Source organism: Spermophilus citellus (assembly GCF_964194105.1).
Source record: "Spermophilus citellus genome assembly, chromosome: X".
NCBI classification, from domain to species: Eukaryota; Metazoa; Chordata; class Mammalia; order Rodentia; family Sciuridae; genus Spermophilus; species Spermophilus citellus.
The window spans coordinates 77,293,194-77,311,677 of NC_138190.1; the positions used below are offsets into that span (position 1 = coordinate 77,293,194).

General features: G+C 39.6%; 1 protein-coding gene across 1 annotated transcript; it reads right to left on the minus strand.

Moving 5' to 3' along the window:
* Positions 1–15,548: 15,548 nt before the first annotated feature.
* LOC308639455 (Y-box-binding protein 3-like) lies at positions 15,549–16,679 on the minus strand (the record flags this gene model as incomplete). Its single annotated transcript, XM_081277700.1, has 1 exon — positions 15,549–16,679. The coding sequence occupies one exon, from the start codon at positions 16,677–16,679 to the stop codon at positions 15,549–15,551; it is 1,131 nt and encodes a 376-aa protein (XP_081133826.1).
* Between the last annotated feature and the right edge of the window lie 1,805 nt (positions 16,680–18,484).

Sequence of the window (18,484 nt, forward strand, 5' to 3'; positions counted from 1 at the left end):
TCTATTATCACTTGGGAAAGTAGAGACAAAAGATCAAATAACATGGAGAATTAGTGGCAGTCATGTGAGAAGATGCTCAGGAGTACTCCTGTGCTTATTATTTCTCTTGCAGGAAAGAAGGCCTGCAATGGATTGTCACCAGAGCTGTCAGCCACCTCTTGGAACACTTCCTGAACCTTGTCCTCTGTGTCAGGGGAACAATTGTAAGGCAAGATTTCCTTGGTCCATGCTTTAGTCAGCTTTTTCACTTCTGTGGCAGAAAGACATGACAAGAACAATTTTAGGAGATGAAATGTTTATTTAGGGGATCTTGGTTTCAGAAGTCTCAGACCAAAGAAGAATGGCTCCATTCCTTGGGGCTACAGGTGAGGCAGAACATCATGGCAGGTGAGTGTGGCAGACAGAAGTAACTCAATTTATGATCAGGCAGCAGAAAGAGACTCCACTTGGTGGATACAAAATATATACCTCAAAGCCACCCTGCCAATGAGCCACCTCCTCCAACCACATCCAACCCACCTTCACTTACCACTCAGATAATCCCACCAGGGTATTGATTCACTGGTCAGATTAAGACTCTCATAAGCCTATTATTTCGCCTGTAAACTTTCTTGTATTGCCTCACACTTGAGATTTTGGGGGACACCTCACATCCAAACCATAACAGTCCCTGAGGGGATCCAGGCTGTTTCTTATAAGTATCCAATGAGGGGTCTTAGTGGCTTCTTTTATGGCTCCCATGACTAATAAAGTCCTACTTGAGGAGCCCCAGGTAACCTTGCTCATGGACAGGGACCAGATATACTTCCTTCTCAACATTGGAGCTTGATTCTCAGTCCTGTCCTTCTCTCCTGGTACTTAGTCCCAAATAAAAGTAACCATTTGGGGCATATAGGGCCAGCCCCTTGAGCCATATTTCACAAGACCCCTCACTTGTTCCTGGGGCAATTTTCACTTTTTCATTCCTTTCTCATTAAGCCAGATACCCCTATTCTAGGAAGTGACCTATTATCTCCATTAAGGGTCAAGTTGTTGTTGCTACCTGGGGAATATAGCTGCGTACCTTTTATAGAGATGGAGGTGGACCACACAGTTTGGTCAGATAACAATACAGTGGGAAGGGCATGGACTGCAACCCCTCTTGAAATTTTTCTTAAGGACCTTTCCTACTTTGGTTACAAAAACAATATCCCTTAAAACCTGAAGCTAAGAAGGGACTGATAGTTATCGTTTTGACTTTGAAATGAGTGAACATTTTGGTAGAGTGCTCTACCCCATAAAATAATCCTATTTTGGGGATCCCAAAGAGCCCCAATAAATGGCTATTAGTTATACAAATGGATCTGTGTATAATCAATGAGACACTAGTCCCTTTGCACCCTGTGGTTCCAAATCTATATATTCTCATTGCAAAGATTCCCCAGAGAACTAGTTACTATAGTGTCCTAGACTTAAAGGATGATTTTTTTCTGCATTCCTCTGCATCCAAGGTGCCAGCTTCTAGTTGCCTTTGAGGCTCCTACCTGTAAAGCTGGACATGTTGCCTGGACAGCCCTTGCCCAGGAATTTAGAGATATACACTCCATCTCTTTGGACAAGCACTGGCACAAGACCTCATGGATTGGTCATACACTGAAATGGTGTAACTTCAATATGCAGATGACCTACTTTTGTGTGGACCTTCAGGAAAAAAAAATCTGAGAACACTGGCTCTCTTTTCAATTTTCTGGCCAGTTGGGCATATAAAGTCTCCTGGGGGAAGGCTCAATTGTGATTTCTCCAGGTTACTTACTTGGACATACTACTGGAAGGTGTAAGTTGAAAGCTTGGCCCAGAAATAATTCAACCTGTACTCTCATACCTCCTTCCTCAGACAGGCAAACAAATCGGGGCCATTTTGTGAACAACTGGATATTGTAGAATTCAGATCCCTGGATAGGCTGAGAAGGTGAGATCCTTCTATGAATGCATTAAGGAAGCACAGGCAATTATTAATTGGAATCCAGAGTTGAGAAAACCCTTCAATACATTAAAAACGGCCCTTACCCAAGGTGGCCAAAGGGTTGCCTAGATGTCTTAGAACTGTGGTTGTAGTAGGACTATAGGCCCCTGAGGCAAATAAATTACTCTGGGAAGGACCCTAACTGTACTTACTTCTCGTGACATAGAAGGAATCCCAAATTCTAAAGGGAGTCTTTGTTTAACAGAAAGCCACATATTCAAATATCAGGAAGGATATTGGTTGGAAGGACCTGAAATTGCCTTAAGACTTGTTATAACCTCAATCATGCCAGTTTCTTAACTGAGATAGAGGTAAACACTCTCCATTATTGTGAGGAAGTTTTAAGGGAAACTTATGTTGCCAGACCTGATTTATCTGATCAGCTTATAGATAATCCTAACCTCACTCTGACACTGATGGGAGTTCATCAGTGATTCAAGGGACATGGAATTCCAGATATAGAGTTGTGAAAGATTCTGAGGTTCTTGAATTGGCGCCACTACCTACAAATACCAGTGCTCAGCTGGCAGAATTAGCTGTCCTCACATGGCCACTACTGCTGTCTGAAGATAAGAGGGTATATATATATATATATATATATATATATATATATATAGAGAGAGAGAGAGAGAGAGAGAGAGAGAGAGAGAGAGAGAGATTCTAAATGTTCCTTCCTTATGCTCCATGATCACACATCTATCTGGAAAGAGCAAGGATTACTTTCTACAGTGGCCACTCATGTTTCTCATGCCAGGGAAATTCTGTGCCTCCTAGAAGCAATCTTGCTGCCCTCTCAGGAAGCAGTTATCCACATTTCTGGGAATCAAAAAAAATCTGAGAGTACTGGCTCAGAAGTGAGAAGACACAATGCCTAAAGGAATTAGGGCTGTGGATGTAGCAGCCAAGGCAGCTAATTTACATGTTTCCAGAGCTTCCCTGCTCCTATGGGGAAATTATTTTCCAGTACTTCATGGCAGAGGCTCAAGCACAGGCTGTAATTGAAGGACACCAATTGGGTCATATATGGTGGTGGGTTTCTTCTGAGGGTATCCTACTACTAACTCAAGCATCCCTATTGACAATTTTAAAGTCTCTAACACAGCTCTACCATTGGGAAGAGATAGTACTCTTACTCTAATGGAAAAGCCGTTTTAAGGAAAAGGTGTGAAGGACACAGTCCTACAGATAATCCAAATCTGTGAAATCTGCCAATGGGTTAATTGCTCTAATAAATGTCTCCACCCACCCACACCTCCCAGATATCAAAGAAAAGTTTGTTATTTGATAGTGAACTGACAGTTACATTTTGTTCTTATGATGAGGGAAACAAATTCAAATTATTTACAGTTCTGTTAGATACATTTATAGAGTAGTGATAGAAAAGTCTTTCTTTGCAGATCTAAAAAGGCTATCAAAATTTCAAAAGTTCTACTTTGATTGATGAATCCTTGACTTCCGAGTCTTCAAACTCTTAAAGGACCTGATATAAAGTCAGAAATAACAGAAAATATCTTCCAAGCTTTAGAAACTAACTTTTATCTACATGTTCTTGGAAACCTTAGTCTTCAGGCTAGGTAGAAAGACAAAAACAAACATAGAGAAACAAACAAACAAACAATAACAACAACAAAAACCAATGGATTTCTAAGGTACACTTAAGAGCATTGCTTTGTTTTCTTTTATTTCTCTATTTTTTTCTTTCCAGATATAGGTGACAGTAAAATGTACCTTGACTTATCATGCATACATAGAATTCATATAACTTGTTACAATCAGGATCCCATCTTTGTTGTTGTACACAATGTTAAGTTACATTGCTCTTATACTCATGCATAAGGATAGGAAAGATATGTCTGATTCATTCCACTGTCCTTTCTATTCCCATCCCCACTCCTTTCCCCTTCATCCCACCCCCTTGTCGAGTGCACTGAACTTCTAATATTCCCCTCCCTTGTTGTGGGTTAACCATGCACATATCAGACATAACATGCTGCCCTTGAATTTTTGGCACTGGCTTATTTCAGTTAGCATGGTAGTCTCCAGTTCCATCCATCTCCAGGTAAATTCCATTCTTCTTTATGGCTGAGTTATATTCCATTATGTATACAGGCCACAATTTCTTTATCCATTCATTTGTTGTAAGGAACTTTAGGTGGGTTTTCTACTTATGTGGCTATTGTTAATTGAGTTGATATAAACAGCATTGATGTGGCTGTGTCACAATAGTTTGCTGATCTTAAGTTTTTTGTTTTTTTCTGTATAAACCAAGGAGTGGAATAACTGGGTTGAATGGTGGTTGAATTCCAAATTTTCTAAAGAAAATCCATAGTACTTTTTAAAGTGATTGCCCCAAGTCTCATTCCCACCAGCAATTGATAGGTGAAACTTTTTTCCTAACATCCTCACCAACATTTACTGTTAAATGTATTCATGATAATTGCCATTCTGACTGGAAAGAGATGGAATCTTAGTGTATTTTTTATTTGAATTTATCTAATTGGTAGAGATGTCGAACATTTTTCATATACATTTTTGACCCTTCATATTTCTTCTTCTGTGAAGTGCCTGTTCAGTTTCTTAGTCAATTTGTTGCTTAGGTTATTTGTTATCTTTGGTGTTAAATTTTTTGAGTTATTTGAATACCCTACATATTAATGCTCTATCTGACATGCTGGTGGTAACATTTTTGCTCTCATTCTGTAGGCTTTCTCTTCACACTCTTGATTGTTTCCTTTGTGGTGAAGAAACATTTTGGCTTGATGTCATCCCATTTAATGATTCTTGATTTTACTTCTTGTGCTCTAGGCATCTGATTGAAGAAGCCAGTTTCTAAGCCAATATGTTTGAGAGTTGGGCATACTTTTTCTTCTAGTAGATGCAGAGTCTCTGGTCTAATGCCTAAGTCTTTGATCAACTTTCAGTTGAGTTTTCTACAGAATTTGAGAGATAAACATGCAATTTCATTCCAGTGCATATGTATTTCCAGTTTTCCCAGAACCTTTTGTTGAAGAGGCTACTTTTTATTCAATGTATATTTATGGCACCTTTGTCCAGCATGAGATAAGTGTACTTACATTGCTATGACTCTGTGTTTTTGTATTCTGTTCCTTTGGTCTTTATGTCTTGTTTTTGCCAATACCATGCCAGTTTTGGTTCCATAATTTTGTAGTATAATTTTAGTCTGGTATTTTGATGCCCCTCTCATCACTTTTCTAAGAATTGCTTTGCATATTCTGGGCCTCTTATTTTTCCAAAAGAATGTCATGATTGAATTTTCTATTTCTATAAAGAATGTCCTTGGAATTTTAATAGGAATTGTATTAAATATTTACAGCATTTTGGTAGTATGACTATTTTTTACAATATTAATTCTTCCTATCCAAGAAAATGGGAGTTCTTTCCATCTTCTAATGTGTACTTCAATTTCTTTCTTTAGTGTTCTGTAGTATTCATTGTAGAAGTGTTTTCCCTCCTTCATTTCCTTCATTATATTGATTCCCAAATATTTCATTTTGGAGGCTATTGTGAATGGGACAGTGTTTCTGATTTTTCTTTCAGTTTATTTGTCATTTCTTTATAATTTTATATCCTGCTACTGTGATGAATTTATTTATGAGTTCTAGAAGCTTTCTGGTGATGTTTTTGGCTCTTCTAAATATACAATCAGGGGAAATAGGGGTCATTTGAGCTCTTCATTTCCTGTTTATGTCCTTCCATTCCTTTGTTTTGTCTAATTGTTCTAGCTACGATTTCAAAGACTATGTTGAATATACGTGGTGAAAAAGGGTATCCCTGTTTTGCTTCAGTTTTTACATGGAATTCTTTCAATTTTTCTCCATTTAGAATAATATTGGCCTTGGGTTTAGCATATTTAGCTTTTTATAATGTTCAAGTATTTTCCTGTTATTCCTAGTTTTTCTAATGTTTTGAGCATGAATGATGCTGAATTCTGTCAAATGCTTTTTCTGCAGCTATTGTGATGATCATGTGATTCTTATCTTTAAGTCTATTGATGTGATCAATTAAATTTATTGATTTCCATATGTTGAATCAGACATGTATCTCTGGAATGAACCCCACTTGATTGTGGTGCACTATCATTTATAAATGTATTTGTAGGTGGTCTTCCAGGAATAGAATGAGTTTTGAAGGTCCCCTCCTTTACTCCTTCATGGAATAATTTGAGGAGTGTTTGTATAAGTTTCTTTTGAAGGTCTGGTAGAACTTGGGTAATAGTACATCTGGCCCTGGGATTTTTTAATTGAAACCAGTGCCTCACACATGATGGGCAAGCACTCTATCACAGAACCACATCCCCAGCCCCTGTTGGTAGACTTTTATTGGCATCCACAAATTCATTGATTGAAATTGAGCTGTTTCAATTTTCTATGACCTGCTGATTCAATTTGTGTAGGTCATACTCTCTAGAAATTTGTCAATGTGTTCATGATTTTCTATGATTTGAGTATACATTTTCTAGCAGTTTGTCATTATCCATTGTATTCCATTGGTGTCCATGGTGATATTTCTTTTGTCATTACAAATTTTAGTAATTTGAGATTTCTCTCTTTCTCTTCCTTAGCCTGGCTAAGTGTTCCTCAATTTTATTTATTTTTTTCAAAGAATTAACTTTTCCTTCCATTGATTCTTTCAGTTGCTTTTTATTTGTTTTAATTTTATTAATTTTGGCTCTGATTTTAATTATTCCCAGTCTACTACTACTTTTGTTGTTTTTTTCTTCTTTTTCTAGGGCTTAGAGATGTGATGTTACATTATTTAATTGGTGATTTTCTATTCTTTTAATTAATGAGCTCAGTGCAATGAACTTTCCTTTTAGAACAAACTGCACAGAGTCCCAGAGAAGTTGAGTAGTTGCTATTTTCATTTTCTCTTACATAGTTTTTTGTTGTTGTTGCTGCTGTAGTTTTTTGTTTTTGTTTTTGTTTTAATTCCTGATTCCTTCCACTATGCATTGATTATTCAATAGTGTTGTTTTTTTATTTAGTCTCCAGGTGTAGTGTCTATTTTGTATTTCATTGTTAATTTCTAATTTTATTTCATTATGATCTGATTAAATGCAAGGTATTCTCTCTCTCTCTCTCTCTCTCTCTCTCTCTCTCTCTCTCTTCTAGGAGGTTATTTGTAGTCTAAGATATGGTCTATTTTAGGGAAGGATCTCTGTGTTGTTGAGAAGAAAGTGTATTCAATCATTATGGATGAAATATTCTCTATATATGTTAAGTCTAAATTATTAATTGTAGTGTTTAGTTTTGTGGCTTATGTATTTAATTTTTGTTTTTAGTCTTTGTTCAAGTGGTGAAAGTGACATGATAAATTTACCAATTATTACTGTGTTGTGATCTATTTGATTCTTGAGTTTGTGAATGGTTTGTGTGATGTATGTAAGTGCCTCATTGTTTGGGGCATAAATATTTAAGATTGCTATGACTTGGTGATGTATAATTCCCTTAAACAGTATGAAATATTCCACTTTTCCCCTTCTTATTAACTTTGGCTTGAAGTCCACTTTATATGATATGAGGACAGAAACCCCTGTTTTTTTTTTAACAAGATCCATGTGAATGATTGGTTCCCCCCACCCCATTCATTTACCTTCACTCTATGCATGTTTTCATCTATGAGGTGAATTTCTTAGAGATGGCAAATTGTTGGGTCTTGTTTTTACCCAATCTGCCAGTCAGTGTCTTTTGATTCTTGAGTTCCAGCCATTTACATTCAGAAATCCCAGAGAGAATTTCTTGTTTCAACCACAATTGGTGTAGAGTAAGCCCTATTTCCTTTCAGAAAAAGGATAAGTTTATAAAGACTTACCACCAAAACCAAAATTTTCCCTGCAGATTTAGCAAACCTAAGTGATCACTTTTACAAAGTGTCTTTTTGCCTTTTTGTTTCCAGCATTTAATAGAAAAGTATGATTTTAAAAAGTTAAAGAAGAAACATTAATTATTTTATTACATGCAACTCTTCTGAAGATATTTCTATTTTTAAAATGATGCAATTCATATCTTTAAGACTTCTAATTATGTCATTTTAAGGACACATTGGCTCAATATCTGATCTCCTTGACTTCAGTCCACAATGTAGTAGCCTCTTGGAAGATCTCTCCATGGTTTGTAAAAAATTATAAGAAGATATTCAGAAGCATCTGGCTGAAAGCTTAAGCAGTGCATAGTGCTATTAGCCCTGTAATGGTGGCAAAACTCTCTTTATCCTGGAACTAGGGCTCAGAGAGAATTCCAATGAAAGGCCAGAAGACATACCTTGAAATTCCTTGTATTGCAGAAGAAGTTCAAACCTTATTTATCCTTACAAATTTTAAGTGACACAGTTGTAAATTATGAACAAAATGGTTTTACTTCATTTATTTTATCCATATTTTGGAGATGACATATTTTTATTTATTTTATAGAAAATAAACTACATTTAAATCATAACTTCTGCACCTAGTTTTGTATGATTTTGTATAAAGTAATAATTGTAAAATGGATTTCAAAAAAATTACTTCTGTTCATCAGATGTTCAAAACATGAATTATTAACATATACATATTGAAGATATACAAGCAACTGAACAAGCAGCATAAATCAAAGAACATGTTGATACAGTAATAAGTGCTTTGGGAGCTTCATAGTTAACAGGGCATTTTCTCTGCCAGAACTGACTACCCAAATTGCATTTATTTTCCCCCTTTTTACATTTTCTTTGTTTTTTGAGACAGGATCTCACCATGTTGCACAGGCTGGTCTCTAACTCCTGGTGTCAAGCCATTCTCCTGCCTCAGCCTCAGCCTCTGGAGTAGCTGGTATCACAGGTGCATGCCATTGTTGCAGCTATGCATTTTTTCTTTAAAACAAAGAAACTTTAAATATGAGGTAGAAATGTAGATGATAGGAGAAGTTACTTTTGAAAAAATATTGGGCAAAAATGAAAGAAATGTGTGATGCAAAGTACATAGGTAGGAAATGAGTGGCTTTAGGATTTCAGGGGGTGCAGAGAGAAGTGGTGACATTATAAATAGAAATGAAATATATTGGTCACAGGGACTGAACATACATATCAAAATAAAGGAATGGAATAAGCACAGAAAACATGAGGAATAAGCTGATGCAGAGTTAAGCTGGTGAGCATGCTGATACTGGAGTCCACTGATACATATTTTTTGTGGTTATTCCTTTAGGGTAAAAAAAAAATGTTTGAAGGGTGTTGAAGGCTACTGAGAAAGGTTTTTTTTTTCCTGCTTTCAAAAGTACAAAAATATTATGTATCCTTAAAACTGAAAATAGATAATAATTTACTGTTGTTCATAGACTGAATAATTTTATATCATCATAGAAATTTTCAAAACTTGATATTGATGAACCTAAAAGGGCAAAATGTCTTGGTCTCAGTGCAATTATGTGAATTGAAAGACCGTAACCAATTCTGTTCATGGGCTAGTATTGCATCACAAAGCTCTGGTCAGGAGGCATGGGTTTAGACCAATGGTAGGGGATAAGAAAATGAAAATTTTTGTGGCAAATTTAAGATTTCAACTATGGATCTGCTACCAGAATACCTAGCAGAAACAAAATTACATTAATGAGATTGTATCAAATGAAAAACCTTCTTAAAAGTAATGGAAACAATGAAGAGTAAAGAGAAAATCTTTAGAATGTGGGTCAATGTGGGCAATATATATAAGTATCTGGCATTGGCAGTACATATAAGAAACTGAAACAATATAAATTAAAGTAGTAGAAGAAGGCATGATCAGGGGTAGGGATGAAAGAAGGGAAAGAGGAAGTCCTGGAAACTGAAATGGAGAAAAGTATATTCCATGCATGTATGAATATGTCAAAATGAAGTCCACTAGCATGTTTAAATACAAAATACTAACAAAAATATTTTTAAAGACTGATTTAAAAGTAAATAACAGAATTAAATACATTTTTTTCCTCAAAAGAAGTGATAAAAGTTGACAAGTACATTGGAAACAAACTCACATCACTAATTGGGGGGGCGGGGTTATGGCTCAGTGGCAGAGCGCTTGCCTAGCATATGAGAGGCACTGGGTTCGATTCTCAGCACCACATCTAATTAAACAAAATAAAAGTACATTGACAACTAAAAAATATTTTAAAAAATAATTAATCATCGGGCTGGGGATGTGGCTCAAGTGGTAGCACGCTCACCTAGCATGTGTGAGGCACTGGGTTCGATTCTTAGCACCACATTTTAAAAAAAGATATTGTGTCCACCTAAAAATAAGAAATATTTTTTAAAAATCATTAATCATCATGAAATGCAATTAAAACAATAATGAGATATCATCTTACTCCTGTTAGAATTGCTTTGAGAAGGTGTAAAACAGGAATCCCTTGCAGACTGTTGATGGGCATAAAAATCACCATGGCCATTACTTTAACCTGTATAGAGAATTCTCAAAAACATATGGTTGTATAGCTTAACTAATGTGAATTCAGTTGCTATAAACATTGATGTGGCTGCACAATGGGATTTTACGCAGACACACACATGTGCCCGTACACACACACACACACAAGAATGACTTTGTGACTTTTGCTGGTAAATGGATGGATTATAACAAGATTCCAGAACCTCAAGGCACCCTGCTTACACAAAACTGCCTAGGGGACTGGATACCCAGCATTCTCTTTCCCATGCTCACCCATTCAAGCAGCTATGATCCAATAGAAGAGATCAGCTGCTGCCCAAACCAGCTACAGACTTGGCTGGTTGGGTAAGCAAGAAGAACACAAGAGTTGTGATGTCACGGAGAGTTCCACCAAGATTTCAAAGGATAAGTTAGGCAGTATGTGATAGAGTTGGATTTCCTGAGGACAGCCCCTAAGGCGACTGTGTATGAAGCTATGAGAATGAATCCAAAGCTTCAGTCTAGACCCCTCAGGTAGTTAAATGTGGAAGAAACCTGAAATGTGTCTGTCAAGGGAAGATGCAGGAAGCACGAACAGACAGTCCAAGAGACAGGTCACATGGGCTACAGCCAGCAAGGCCAAAGCATGGGGCTTTTCATGTCCGTTGGAGCTTACATCATTCCAACATGCACACCAAGTAGAAGAAATGAAGCTACAGGATTTAATGTTTACTATGGCAGACTTCAGGCTTGCTTTAGTCCCATCCTTCTCTGGTAATCTATTTCTCCCTTTTAGAAAAGTAATGTTTACCTTGTATAATTGTGAGTGATAAGGATGTAATTTGTTTGTTTCTTGGTTTGTTTTTACAGATACTCTCAGATAAATTTTGCCTTCATCCTCAGAGGAGACTTTGCTTTGGAATTCTGAGCAATATTGGACCTCTTAAAACTATGGTAACTCTTGGAAATGGACTGAAAGTATTGCATGCTGTGAGGTGTGATAAGATTTTGGAATCCATGGGTGTAATTTTATAGTTTGAGCCAGGAATCCACCCCCCAAAATGCTAAAGTTCTGAAGATTTTGTCCTAAAATGGTGGTGCCATTTGGAGGTAATGAAGGCTTCAGTATTTGGGATATAGTTGGAGGAAGTGGACCATGAGGAGCATGTCCCAGAAGGGTTTACCTTTCAGTAGGCGCCATAATCTTTCTCTCACTATGCACTGTGGTTTCAAATTTGATCCACCACAAACCATCTGCCATTCTGTTCTGCCTTACCATAGACCAGAGAGATGGGGCCAAGTGAACATAAACTTAAACTCTGGAACAAAGACCAACATAAAAGGTTTCCATCTGTAAGGTGATTTTCTTAGGTATTTCTTTTCAGAGCAACAAGGTATGGATATAGAAACATAAAGTGGGAAAACTAGTTTCACCAGGTGGTGCTGGTATTGGTGAAAAGTGTTTCTTATTCAAGAACCTAAAAATCTGTTACCACTGAGTATCCATCAATCACTAATGCATTCCCATTGGTGTACAGGGAAGATCAGGCTTATCTATATCATGATCAGATAAATAACATCTGGCAGCATAAATTTCCAATAAAATATTCTCACAAGAGTGGAGAGGTTTTCTTTTTCCCCCCCTTTCCTCGGATAAGAAAGAAGTTGGATTGAGAATCTGAGAAGTCTTTAAGGAAATTTCAGTTCCTTCCAACAAAAGGTCCTGATGTTTGTGTATATGGCTATCTATTAACCAAATACTACTTATAGAAATTGGGATTTTTGCTATGTTGTGGGAGGTAAGTACAGTCAGACACCCTCCCAGAGTAAGTTTGTGTGCCTCAGAGACTGAGTCCCTGTGCAATCACAGCTCTAGTACATTCAAGGCCAGCCCTTGGTGACTTTGTGCAAATCTTTACATAGGTAATGTACAGTCTGAGGAGTGCCCCCCAACAATTGAGTAACTATTTTCAGCACCACTCCCTTATTTTCTGTTGCATATAATTGAAATATTTCCTGAGCAGGTAGACTCAAAGCAGGTGCCTGGTAAGTTATATTTGTAATGTATTGAAGGTCTTTTCTTGCCACTGGAATCTAGTTAATAATTGGCCTGTGAAAGTCCCCGTGCTTCCTAAAAGCATTCATAATAGGGTCATACACTTTCAGCATATCCAGGGATCCAAATTCTACAGTAGCCAGTTCCCTGAAAAGTGCTGAGTTTGACTGTCTGACGAAAGGGACATGAGTGTATGGGTTGAATATTTTCTGGGCCACAATTTTGAGTTTCACATTCCACTATTATTCCCAAGTAGGTAACCTGGGGTAGGCACATTTGAGCCTTCTTTTAGGATACTTTATATCCCTCGTTAGCCAGGAAATTGGGAAGAGAGCCAGTCCCTTCAAGGATAAAATTTTTGAAGTTCTACATAAGAGAAGGCCATCTACATATTGAAATAATACAGTTTTACTTGTTTAAACACTGTTTAACAACCCGTGAGGTCCTGTACCAATATTCCCAACAGATGAGGGCTCTCGATGAATCCCTCGGGGAAGGACTGTCCAAGCTACCTGTCTACCCTTAGAGATATAAATCCCATAGGTAAATAGTGGCTGGTTCCTTGGATGCAGAAGAATGCAGAAAAAAAAATGCATTCGTTAAGTTCAGGACATTATGATAAGCAGCTGCCTCAGGGATCTGCGTTGGGGGAGCATATGGATTTGGAACCACAGAGTTTAGAGGAACCATTGCATTAATGATTATATGAAGATGCTAAACTAACCTCAATTTATGGAGGCCCTATGGGATCCCACATATAGGAGAATGATAAGGGCTAAAGCATTCTACCAAAAGTTCCATCATTTTAAACTCCCTTTCTAGCTTTAGGTTTTCAGGGACACTATTGTTGGTAAGAAAATTTGGAAGAATTCTTGAGATGGATTTCAACAGGGGTTGCAGTTGTGCTCTTCCCACTGTATTGTTATTTGACCAAACCGTGGGGTCCACCTCTGTGTTTTTAAAGTTAGTTGGCTCTATTCCACAGTTGGCAACAACAACTTGACCCTTAATTGAGATAATAGGTCACTTCCTAGGATAGGGGTTGGGGCCTGTGGCAAACTGAGAAGAGCAACAAAGGGGAAAATCCTTCCATTAACAAGCAAGAGGTCCAGTAAAATACTGCTCAAGGAGCCAGCCCAAGGTGCCCAGAATGGTCACTTGTGAAACGGAAAGTCTGAGCTCGGTCTGGGATGTTGTATAAAATCCTGAATATTTTGTGATGATTACTAGATGTAAATTTAAATTCAGGTATCTGAGTAGCTAAGCTTTTGTCCAAGGTGATTTCTTTATTGTGGAACAACTCTGCCAATATTTGGGTTGCCTGCATTAACTTTCATGTTCCCCGATAATTCTGCTAGTATACTCATAACGTTGAGCAACCACTTCCTGTTTTCTCTCACTTTCTGCTCAACTGCAGACACCTTTGGGAGAAGGGGTCGTCTTCTTCAGCATGATGCAACCACCCCCACCAGTGACTTTCATAGATCCTGGCACAAGGAAGTGGTCAGATATTTGTTGAATGAGTAATCTCACAGTTTGTACTCTCAGTCTCCAAAATGCAATGTGGTGGGAAACTGCCTCAACATCTAAACAACAAACCTATTTTGATTTTTCTACTGATATTCCAAAGTCATTCACCTGAAAAATAAAAATTTATAGTTTTGTTGTTGTTGTTTTCAAACTTACTAACAGCCTTCCCCTACCCCATGTCAAACCTGGGCCCTGCCTGCTGCCCACCAGCACCACCACATGTCCAAATGAAAGCCAGGAATGGTGTGCCATTTCCCAGTTGGAAGGTCTCTATTACCTCTGAAGGTGCTCTGACCTTCACCCGCTCAGCCTCTCAAGGGTACTAAAAAAGCCAGCTGGATGAACCCCCCACCAGGAAGCAGAGATGGAAACTCCGGACTAGATGTTTTTCTTCAGGTCTGCATGTTAGGCACAATAAAAGTTATGACTGCTGCTGTGACCACTTTTGATACTGAAATGGTATGAGATAAAATCACTTAAAAGGAAAAATAAAAGTCAGTATTTTCTGTTTCCTGAGGGCCCATTTTTGACATGTACTGTTGTTTTGTTCACTTGCCTTCTTTTCTTTTTCTAATAGTGGTCTGAAAGTAGTAAGTATGGGTACTTGGGACTGCCTTTAATCACAGAGCTGTTTTGTTTCACACTTAGTGCTCAAATCGTGGGGCATGGGAGGAGCAGGAAAATGATGATGATAAGTGATCAAGTGATTTCTTTTCCCTGCACTGTGCTAATATTTTAAAATATCCAGAGGAATTCAATAGCTATGCCAAATTAATTTAAAATTCATGATTTAATAATGGTAAACCTGTTCTTTCAGGGTTTTTTATATTTATTTTTAGTTGTGGTTAGATACAATATCATTCATTACTTAATTTATTTTTATGTGGTGCTAAACCCAAGGCCTCGCCCTTGCTAGGCTAACTAACTTTCTACCGCTGAGCCACAAAACCCCAGCCCCTGTTAGTTTTTTGTTTTGGGTTTTTTTTTTTAATTTTTTTTTTGTTTTTGCTAAAATTGTTTCTGCAAGAGAACCAAAAGGAAATTACAAATCACAGTCTTCTCCATACAGTTATGTAATAATGAGGTGGCCTGCTTTAAGAAAAATCAGACAACATTGATAACAGTTGAAAGCAGGATGAAATGATTTATTGAGAAATTGACCACTTGCCAGATAGTCTTCAATGTTTTATAATTATTTTCATGCTTTTCAATTTAAAATGAAAGCCATTTTCTAAAGAGTTCAACTAATTCAACAGGGAATTCAGAATACTAACTGTGGTCCTGGTCATCAGAAATTTTATGTTCAGAGTTGGGTGCTAGCATGTATACTGAAACTTTGGAGGCAGATGCTAAGATCGTATTTAGAAATACACAGATCTTGTAGGTTACTCCTCAAATCTTGGGTAAAGGGTCATGTATTTTTTCTCATGGCGAGTCCAATATTGAATGTCTATTTTTCTAACTGCCCTTTGGAGACTAGGTCACACCAAAGGGCATCATCATCTCCTCAAAGGGACTTCACCTGCAGCACAGGCCAGGTAGTCCCTGGAGAGAGATCCAAGCCGCTACTCGCCCTGGGCTGCGGAGGAGGCATCTGGGACGTCAGGGTCCTCCTCCTCAGCAACGCTGCTCTTCTTATCCACAATAGCACAAACAGGAGTTTCAGCTGGGCCCATCCCAGGGTTCTTACCCTCTTCCTCCTGAAGGTCTTGGCCCTCAGTGCCGTGTGCCTTCTGGGGATGACGGATCGGGTTGTTGGGACGCCGGGATCCGTAGCGTGGTGGTGGCCTCTGCTGAGGGCCACCTGCTTTGCGCCTGCTTTCCTTATTTTCTGCCTCCAGGTCCTCAGAGATGACCGGTGAGGTTCCTGGCCCCTGAGGCATTCCTCTGCCCCTGGGTCGACTCAGCAAGTAGCTGGGGCCCAGCCCCCTCCTCGGTGTGACCTCAGGCTTTGAGGCTGGTACTGACCAGGCCAGGTGAGAGGCCCACGGGCCGTGGGGATGAGGGAGGAGCGATGGACCGAGGGCCAGGACCTGCGGCCTGCGGAAGGGCGGGAAGCGCCACAATGATTGATCTTGAGGTCGACTGGGAAGGTAGCGCCGCGGGGCCTGGGCTACTGTGAAGCATGCGGTGAAGCCCGCGTAGCTGTCCTCGCCTTCATCCAGATGGTCCTTGGCATCCCAGGATCTTCCCAGTGGTGGCTCACGGTGATTAATGTAGCAGCCTGGGCGGAAGCGCGGACGGTTAGCCGCATAGCGGCTGCCCTCCACTGGAGCACCTGCGGGTCCAGTAACGTTAGCGGCCTCGGTGCCCCGCTCACCTTGCACTACATCGAACTCAACCGTCTCTCCATCGCCCACGCTGCGTTGATACTTGTGAGGATTGTTCCGAGTGATAGCAGTTTGGTGAACAAACACGTCTTCCTGAGTATCATGCCTGCTGATGAAGCCATACCCATTCTTCACATTAAACCACTTGACTGAGCCTCGCACCCTCTTGGCGATGACCTTCTTGGGAGCCTTTCCCTTGGTGCCCCCTGCCACAGCGGCCTTAGTGATCGGGTCCCCGCTGAGGGTGCCGGTGACTAGGGCCCCTGGAGGGTCTCCGCTTCCCAGTGATATGAGCTGTTCCTGTGTGGCTTCGGGAGAGATTGAAGCGGCCATCTCTGTGGAGGTGCCCTCTCCAGCTTCATTCATGAGGCCGTCTTTGTTTGCTCTCTTTTCTCTAGAGAGTCTGGGGGGAAATTGGGCCCTTGGGAGCTAAGGGAAGGGGTACCTTCCTGAGGCGAGGGCTGGCCAAGGGAAAGGACTCTCTGGCTTCACCCTGAGGCTATTGGAGAGGCCCGTCGTGTCTCCCAGGGAAACAAGAAGTAGACCAAACAGTGGCTGCTGATGACGTCTCAATGGGGGATACTAGGAGCTCCAGCTGGTGGGGGAGGGGCAGATGCACTCCTCCCCTTGCTCCCAGCCCCAAGACAAAGCACAGCTAAATCCCTCTTGGAGGTGCAAAAGATTTGATTCTCCAGGTTGAGGTCTCTTTGAAGGTCCTCTTGCTTCCCTGAGCAGATGTGAAGAAATGACCCAACATCCATCTCTCAGGCACAGTTGAGGAAATTCAGTCTCGTGAGGGCCCTCTCTAAAGATCTCCACAAAACCCTTGTTTTCTTCCAACCCCTTTTGTCCTCAACCACCTGGGTGAGGAATTTTATGTAACTTTAGACATAATGACAAAGGCATGACATCAAGACCCAGAGAGAGAGTGAAAAGACCCATGTGTGTGTGCACACGTGCGCGCTTCTGTGTTTCCTTCAGAGGAACAGCGAAAGCCTGACAGGGATTGAATTCTTGTACTGAGAGAACAATAAACTCCCCCAGGCAAAGAATACCTCAGACTAGCTTTAGGTTGCAAAGCTGAGTGGAAACACTTTTGTACCTGGATTATTCTGAAAACTCTATTGGGCTCTGTGCTTCTGCCCACAGCCAGCTAGAAAACAAACCCTGTCACAGATTGAGGAGCATGTTTTTTTTTTGTTTTGTTTTGTTTGTTTTTACCATGGTGGTGTAATGAAAAAAATGGAAGAAAGGGATCTTGGCTTCAATTTTACTGTTCAAAACACATTTATTCACACTACATATCTTAAAGTTTTTACAACACACATGAATGTGCAACAGCCGCTAACATGACAACATGTATCTTGGATATGTAAAGTCAGTGACAAAGTAGAGTGAAAAAACCACTGAGGTAATTTTCACTTATGCCTGACTGCAGATCTGAACCTTATTTTTTAACAGCTTATTGATTCTGTGATCTTCTAAGTTAAAATTCTGATTTATTTTTTAGACAAAGACCTTCAGAAACCAGCCTCACTGCTGAGCTGATAGTGTGCTAGAGCACAGCTAGATCTCTGAAATATGACGGGTTTTTTTTCACATGATGACAGGGCACGCTAACATAGTAGCTGGCCAAATAACCCAGGATTATTTTAATAAGAAGAAAAATAAAAATAACTTGTCCTATCACTTTAGCATTTACAGGATCCCCTCATGTGTTGTGCATATGATCTAACCCTCTCTACAAGCAGGTGGAACAGGTGCCATTTTAGTTCAATTTAGGAGGTGAGGGATCAGGGACCCTAAGACAGGAAATTGCTTGCATAAGGTCAGATGTTTATTATAGTGTGAACCCCAAAATCTCATCTCAGGTTTCACTCCAGGTCCAGGTCTACTTCAACAGTACCCCTTTGGTCTTCGTGAACAGTTTTATCACCTGTCTCTTATGATGTCAGAGATCAGGAACCTCTTTCACAGAAGCCATGATCCCATACATCCCAGCATTCCTGCCAAGATCCACCACTTGCAGGAATGACCAGCCTAGTCCCCTCAACGATGAGGCAAACGTCACCCTCATATCAATTAATCAGCACCCTCTGTCCTGCCACATGGTGACCTTCTGCCTGGAGTTGACACAAAAGAAAAAAACCTGCTGTAGATTGAGGAAATTT